Source organism: Arachis hypogaea, chromosome 4 (genome assembly GCF_003086295.3).
Source record: "Arachis hypogaea cultivar Tifrunner chromosome 4, arahy.Tifrunner.gnm2.J5K5, whole genome shotgun sequence".
NCBI classification, from domain to species: Eukaryota; Viridiplantae; Streptophyta; class Magnoliopsida; order Fabales; family Fabaceae; genus Arachis; species Arachis hypogaea.
Window position 1 is genome coordinate 91,231,208 of NC_092039.1, and position 8,281 is coordinate 91,239,488.

Genomic DNA, 8,281 nt, shown 5'->3' on the forward strand with positions numbered 1-8,281 from the left:
CACAATAAAAAAGTAGTAGGGATGATCCAATCATAAATCTTAGGTTAAACTCCATCGTCGTGGATGTAACAAAATTAAGTTGGCACATCAATTTAATATTACACTTGACGCAATCCCAATGGTAACAGAGAACTGAATTTTAGTTTAAGTATTTCAGTATGACACGTAAAATTATGCATCAAAATAGTAAATAGATTATTCATCGCATATTTTCTTGTAATCTATACAAGAATGTAAAATATATTCATCCTATCACTTTCTAAACCACCTAAAACTATATACATTATCCACACAAACACTTCACAATTTTTGGTTCATTTAACAAATTTTAAAAAATATAAAAAAGAAACGTACACTTTATTTCGTTTCATTTTAGAACTACTAAATACATGACGAATCTCATTTTTAAGATAATAAACTATATAAATAAAAAAATGATCTTCATTCATTTCTTTCTCCTAGTAGATCACCCCCCAATTTTGAAACCAATGATTTTCTCCTTCGGCTTTTATCGGGATGCAAAGATGTGGAAAATTTCCCCACAAAACGTGCCGTTATTAAATGCTGTCACGTTCATGAGAATTTGAACTTGGAAATCTTCTAAGATTCAGATTCTCATAAATGTGAAAACATTTCAGAAATGATTAAGAAACTCACAAAACTTGGTCGCCTGTAGCAAAAAGATTCCAAAAAATGGTTGTGACAAAATAAAGAGCTGCTGTTAAAGTTAAGAAAGCCTGAAATGAACCCAGCCACTGTACAAAATAACCGGTTCCAATTGTGCTTATGATAGCTGCTAAAGTCCCAGCTGAATTTGATATTCCTGTAGTAATAAATTATTATAAGCAAAAAGAAAATCTTAAAATAAAATGAAAAAAAAGTATTCCCTATAAATATAATACATTATTTGATTAAATAAATCAATTACCATGTAGTATTCCTGCATACTGAGGAGCAATATCCTGACCATATACAAATGTGAAAATTGTGAGGTTCTGGTGTAACCAATGTAACTTGTAATTTGGGTAAGATTATGGCAAAAACTTCCATGCAGTTATTTTTATGTGAAGTTGATAGTTGAGAACTGTTAAATGATTTAAAAAGTTTCGAGTTTGATTAAATTGTCATCTAATCAATATAACTATCAACTTCACATGAAGACAACTGTACGTGAATCTTCACTTAATGTTATACGAAGAGAGCATTTACGACACATCATGACAATATACTCTCGTTCACTATTATATGGGATTAACACCCAAACCAAATGGAACTTACACCGCATGGAACGATGGATAAGGACTATGTCAATATCGTGTTAACACAAACATTGCGTACAGATAACATCTCTCTTCTAAGTTTGCATCAAATATGATAAGTGTGCTTTTCTTAAAGGGTATGTTGAAATTCTGAGAGTTGAACTTACTTGTATATTTAGCATAAAGCCGGCCTGGCTGAAAGAACTCAAGCTCAGAGCCGCAGTCATGAGAGTGGCAGCAGTTGTTGGTGAATTGGCATAATATAGGCACAGTAAGGTCACTGCTGGCCCAATGAATCCAATGGTCTGTAAGTTACAAAAAGTATTCATGGTTCAAAGTTCAAACTTGGGCTAATGGTGCATATTCATGCCCTTAGATAATATAATACTTCAGATATATATTAGTACTAAAAATCAACATGAATGAGGAAACAGTCTTGTCGGTTAATAATATGGATTTGAACCTCCCAACACTTGCTTAAGCAGACGAATGAATTGACCACTCGACCAACTCAAGTTCGTTCACAATGTACTTTATTGATTTTGGGGTAGATTGATATTTACTTCCACATTATAGAGGCGAACTCACTTTAAAGGTGTCTTATTGGACTTTTCCCCTTCCTCCCTCCCGGATTCCGACTCGCAAATGAACCATTATTGTTTCAAAGTGAACATATATATTTTCCTTTCAATTTTTGTTTTTACTGCTAGGTAATAGGCATAGCAATTCAAATGGTCAGAAACACATCCTTTGGCATGATGGTGCCGATGAAAAAGATAAATTACCTGCATGACCTTTCTGACAAATGTCGTGGGGTACCCTTTGTTGATTAAGGAGTCTGATATAGAACCAGCAAGATAGCCTGAAATGGCCATTGTTGCCCATGGAACTGCACTAAACCAAGCTGCTTGCTTCAAATTCACATTATATACCTGCAGAAATTATAAATAAGAAAAAGAGTCATTATTGAAAGTTCCATGCTTCATATTGTCTATATAAATTACTTCTGCTCAAGTTCAATCCAACACTCAAGTTCAATCCAACACTCGAAAAGGGAACTAAACAAAACAAAAAAAAAAGGGGGTGAGAAAGAAATATTCAATTGCAGTGTTCATGTGACATTCAAAGTTGCTAACTAAGCAAGAATGCAACCAAGCACCTGTGTTGACTTTGTTATTGTAGACAAATAATGTCAACTTTAGGCATAATTAAATTGATTTGACATGCTCAGAACATGGCATACTTAGTGCGATGAGTAAACAAGAAGGATCTATAGCTACTTAATTCATAAGTAATCTCCATTTGATTATTCAAACAACATAAGAAGCAGAATAAAAAAACTGTTTCATTAATATAACTATGTCAAGATCAAATTGAGAAAGTACTTACGCTTTTGAAATAAACTGGCATCCATGAGAGAAGAACAAAGTAGCCCTGCAAATTAAGCAAAGGTTTAAAACAATCAGCAATGTTATTCGAAATTGAGTTCATAATAGCAAGCGAATCTTGATTCTTATCATCCAAAGGCAAGTAGAACTCACCCAATTGTTAGTTGCATTGGCAAATATGATAGCCCATGATGGTAATTTCGATAGTAGAAGGCGTAGTGGAGGAAACTGGCTGCTTTTCTTGGGAGAAGCTGCTTTTCCAGCTTGTATCAATCTTAGCTCTGATCTGCTGATGAAATTACTTTCTTGAGGATCATCTGTAACTCGATACGCCCATGTTGTCGCCCAGAGCAACCCAAGAGAGGAGAATAAGATAAAAGGACCGGAGATTCCGATAGTGGACAACATAATTGGTGTGAGCAACAAGCCTATAACATTGCCAAGATGAAATCCAGCCATTGAAATTCCAACTGCACTCGCCCTCTCATTACTTGGGAACCAACTAAAATATATATGAAGATAAAGATCAGAATTGATTTTTCAGAGAACTAGCTTTGCATGCATTCCCAACAACAATAAGAGAAGCTATGTTTCGTTGATATTCACCGCGAGAACAACTAACTCTTGTCCTATTGGATTAGGTAGATTACATGGATTACAAAGTAAATCACCACTTTAATCCTTGAAAAACTGAAATGCTAATAAGCAATAAGAGCTAACTAAGCTCATGGTATCTTAAAGATGTAATTCGTTTGACAAATTACCCCAAACTCACATAAGAAAATAAGCAATGCCAACAGAAACAAAATCAAGATGACATTTTGGGGGAAATGTGTTTAAACTGAGTATACCTTTCATGTACCGCAAGCTTGTTTAGTTCTTTTATAAGCTAATTGTTTGTGTTTCAATCTTTCAAATTCTGAATTTGTGGTTTATTCTAAAAATTAGATAATAAAGTAAAACAGTTTTACATGTACATTCAATTACGTCATGTCAGCAAAAAAAACTCACTTTTACATTAATCTCGTGAATGGTCACCCGAAAAAACAGATAAAATCAGACAACTATGTAAAACGTTTTACACTGCATCAACTCATTAAGTAATACCTTATCGTCCAAGAACAAGAATGGTATGAAAAACTCTTGAGCACTTCATTTCCCTAGTGTAAATAAAGGCATAGCTACAATGCCTACATGTTCAATACAAGTTTTGAGGAATCACCTTGACATGAGAGTGCTCATGGATGGAAGCGCCACTCCTTCAGCTAGGCCGAAGAAGGCGCGAATTGCCAATAAGCTTGTTGTGGAGTGGTTGGCTGCCAAAGGGGTAAGAAGAGTTGCCAGAGACCACAAAAGAACACCCCATGCCAGCACCCTTTTCCCTCCATACCTGTCCACCAAAGCTCCTCCAACCACAGAGGAGAATATGTATCCCCACAAGAATGATGACTGGTAATTGCATACATAAGGCATCCATCTTCATGTTAGTGAATAATTCACCAAAACCAAAACCAAAACCAAAACAAAAACATCTTAGGTTGCTTCAAAAGAAATTACTTATGTTCAAGAAAATATTTTATTTTTTTTTCCCTAAAGTAGGATCTGTATATATATTAATAATAAATATAGATGATATGATTCCTTTTCAAATATAAAAGTATTTTCTTTTGCAGTCCAAGATTACATTTATATGATAGCTTTGTATGCCTTCTTTGTCCTCATGTTCACTAAATCATGATCAGAATTCAGAACCAAACCAAATAAATAAATAAAAGGAAGTCAGACTTGACTTTAAAAGAAATCATTTATATTGTACCTACAAAATAAAATGAAATAAATATTTGTTTAAAAAATTTCCATCAGTATCCAAGAAATATAAATTAATAATAAAGATACATTATATGATATGATTTGATTCCTTTTTCAAATAAACAAATATTTTCTTTTTGCAGTCCTAGGATGGCTTTTTGTGCCTGCTTTTGTCCTCTGATTCATGAATCATCATCGTCAAAATTTCTTTCTTTTTGGATTCATCTGAGTTGGTGTATATGTTATAAACATAAAATATTATTTCGGGGAATTATTTTCCAACAAAATATGTACCTGAACAATGCCAAGAAAAGAACTTGACCATCCATATTTTGAAGCAAGAGGAACAACCGCCACAGACATAACAACCCTGTCAGCATTACAAAGACACATAACACATGCCACCAAACTCACCACCTTAAACCTCTCTGGAATCCTAACACCTTCTTCTTTGGCTCTTTTTCCAATGAACATGCCTCCATCTATTCCCTCTGCAGTGCACCTCACATTGGTACTGGTACTCCTCCATTGTTGATGTTCTCGTTCTTTCCTTTTCTTGCTCTCCAAATTCTCTGTTCTTCTCCATCCTTTCAGTACTAAAGATGGGATTTTGGATTCAAATCCCAACTTGGTCCTTCTAAAACTCAAATGGGGTGCCAAGGAACAAGAAGAAGATGAAGAAAAATGGAACCTCCTTGTGGCGGACATAGATGAAGGAGCTAAATTTATGTTAGCAGCCATTCTTGAAGGGAAAATGAAAATAGAAAATGGTTCCAAAGAGAAGTGTGTTACAGTTTTACAAACTCATTTAATTTGAAAAAATATGTGAAATCATAATGGAAGAAAGAGATTGTTTGTAGGGAACACGGTTGTAATGATTTGCAAAGTATAATAAAAGGGTTAGGTTGGTGGGGAATGAGTATAGTGCATTTGCACAACAACCCCCCAAGAATTGCAAGTGAAGAAAGAAAAGAAAGAAAAATTTATGTTAATAGTTAATACTGTTTTGGTTTTGGTTTAATATGGTGTGGGGGTTGGTGAGAAAAATGAAAGAGGTTGAGATTATGACTCTGAGGGTTGGTGCAATTTTGTAAGCCAAGTGTGGAAGGGTAGTTTGGGACTTTCCAGTTTGGAAGTAAGTACGCACCTGACGTGGCACCACGTGTGCGGGAGGGGTTTTATAAATCACGAACACTTCATCAGATCATTGAGTTGCGCTGTTAGCAGTCACAGATTCAACAAATTTTGATATTGGAAGTAAAATATAATAATAATAATAATAATAATTTTTATAATAAAAATATTATATGTATATAAAAATTAATTATTAAATTATTTATTAATTATTATATATTTATATATAAATATGTATATTATTTAATTTATTTTTAATATATATTTATATTTTAATATATATATATATATAGTTATTTTTTATGTACATATAATATGATTAATTTTTAAAATATTTAATTTATAAATTAAAATATTAAAATAGTTATTTTAATAATAATATGTAATTTAAAATTTTATTATTTAAATTTCATATTTTAAAAAAAATATTAAGTAATATTTTTTTAATAATATAATTAAAATATTTGTCTTTTTATATAGGATAATGTTACATATTTATTTTTTTTGTTAATCAATCCATCCAAGTTAATCTAAGATAATAAAAATTAATTATGACTAATATTATTTCAAGTCTTATTATTTAATTTAGTTAGACGTAGTTCATAAAAGGACTTAAATGCATAATATTACTCTTACATATGTATAAGTAAATACTTATTTAAATATTCATTTTTCATACAATTAGAAGCTAATTTTTTATTGGTATTCATAATTAAGAAAATTCTTTCAATTAATGCAGTTGTTATGAAAAAAATGAAAATTAATATAAAAAAGATAAATAATATTCTTTTGAGTCGATTTATAAGAAAAAACACAAATTTTATTTAAATTGAAAATTGATAATTTAATAACATCTAATATGAAAATTCTTAAATTGACTATGAAGTATCAAAAATTGAGTAAAAAATTATTGTGGGGTCAAATTTAATAATTTAGTAGGGACAAATAAATATTATTATCATATTCTACTAAAAAAATTTTCAAATTGTAGTGGGGACGGTTGCCCCCACAATAATATACATGCATCCGTCTCTGCATATTAGTATGTCAGACATATTTTCGACACGATATTCATCTTTATTTATTCGATGCGTCAATGTGTTTTAGTTTTATTTTTAACATGTATTCATAAAATAAATTTAGAAATAATATATATTATTATATATTAAAAAATATTTTAAATATTTTATATAATTAAAATAAAATATTAAAAATAATTAAAAAATTAATTTATATTTTAATATTAATAAAATATTAAAATATCATTATAATTTATATAAAAAATATTTTATATTTTATATATATATGTGTTTTTATATTTTATAAAATTTTAAAGAATTATGTTAAATAATCAATAATTTTCTTGAATAATATAAACAATTACCAATTAAATTAAAACACATTACACTTCTAAATTATTTACCTAAATTTTAATATTAGAAAAAATTTACACATCTAGTAAAATGAACATCTAATATATCTATTATTCATATTATTTAATATTTTTATTATCTACTTATACTTTTTCAATTTTAAAATCCGTATATTGACGTATCCTATCGTATTTTAATTATATCCATATCTGAATTAGTATATGTGCATCGTAAGTTCTATCTTAAGCCATTGTTGACAAGAGTAATGTTTGGTAAAGACTAGGAAATAGTACAAAAAGTTATTTTATTTATTTTAATTTAATATATATATATTATTTATTTTAACAATAATTTAAAAATAAAAAACTAAATATATTAAATAAATATCAAAATAATAAGTTATGACTTTCCATGATTTCTAAATATTTTTCATTAAGAAATATTCCATTTTTTATGCTCCATAAATGTGATTTTATTCATTAAATTTAGAAAAAAAATAAAAATAAAAGATAAATAAATAATGTGAAAGAGGAAAAGTAATTTTTCTGTAAAATAAATAATTTTTTTCCGTATCATGGAATTAATCTTTTATTTATTCAAAAGAGATTGATTAAATTTTTATAAGTAGAAAAAATTGTAATTATGAGATTTAGTTTCCAATTAAAATTTTTAATTAATGCACTTTTATTTATTCAAAGTATATATAATGATAATAAATATGAAAATAGTTAAAATGTTAATTATTTTATGTTCTAATTTGTGTTCAAATTTTAGAAATATAAAAAAGCATTTTTGTATAAATATAATATATCTAGTGGCAGATGAAAGATGAAGTAATTGTATATTTGGGACTAATATAAATCAAAATAATTACCTTTTGGGGTAAAAGAAAAGTAAATAATTTAATAATTTAATTTTTTTTTGGTAGAAACTCATATTAATTAGAAAGTTATTTAGCATAACAATAATTACCAAAATTTATTATTTTTCAAACTTTATTAGTATAAGACTTAATCTCAAATACAACTAATCTAAAAATATTAAATAGCTTTGACTTTTCTATTAAAATGTGTATTATATTGAATAATTACATGTCAAATATTTCTTACTAATATAATATATAATTATATTATCAGATAAAAATTGTTACACTAAATTTATATTTTCAGAGTAAAAGAAATATATAAGTTTTACCTAAATTAATTTCATTGAATTAAACTCTATATATATGTGTATTTATGTATGTGTATATATGTGTGTAGCATTATTATGAATCCATAAATAGTAATCAAGAGTCTCATTAGACTTGATTGTGAAT

General features: G+C 28.7%; 1 protein-coding gene across 2 annotated transcripts; it reads right to left on the reverse strand.

The window, feature by feature from the left end:
* Positions 1-171: 171 nt before the first annotated feature.
* LOC112796968 (probable anion transporter 3, chloroplastic) lies at positions 172-5,519 on the reverse strand. Of its 2 annotated transcripts, none has more exons than XM_025839669.2 (8): positions 4,751-5,519; positions 3,870-4,096; positions 2,801-3,149; positions 2,649-2,693; positions 2,045-2,191; positions 1,427-1,564; positions 929-962; positions 172-823 (listed from the first exon to the last, which is right to left on the reverse strand). In XM_025839669.2, exons 1-8 carry the CDS (start codon positions 5,195-5,197, stop codon positions 654-656), a joined length of 1,557 nt encoding a protein of 518 aa, XP_025695454.1. In that variant the 5' UTR covers positions 5,198-5,519; the 3' UTR covers positions 172-653. The 2 variants fall into 2 exon arrangements, with proteins under 2 accessions (XP_025695454.1, XP_025695455.1); XM_025839670.3 differs by having other exon boundaries at positions 3,870-4,124; positions 4,751-5,449.
* Positions 5,520-8,281: the final 2,762 nt, after the last annotated feature.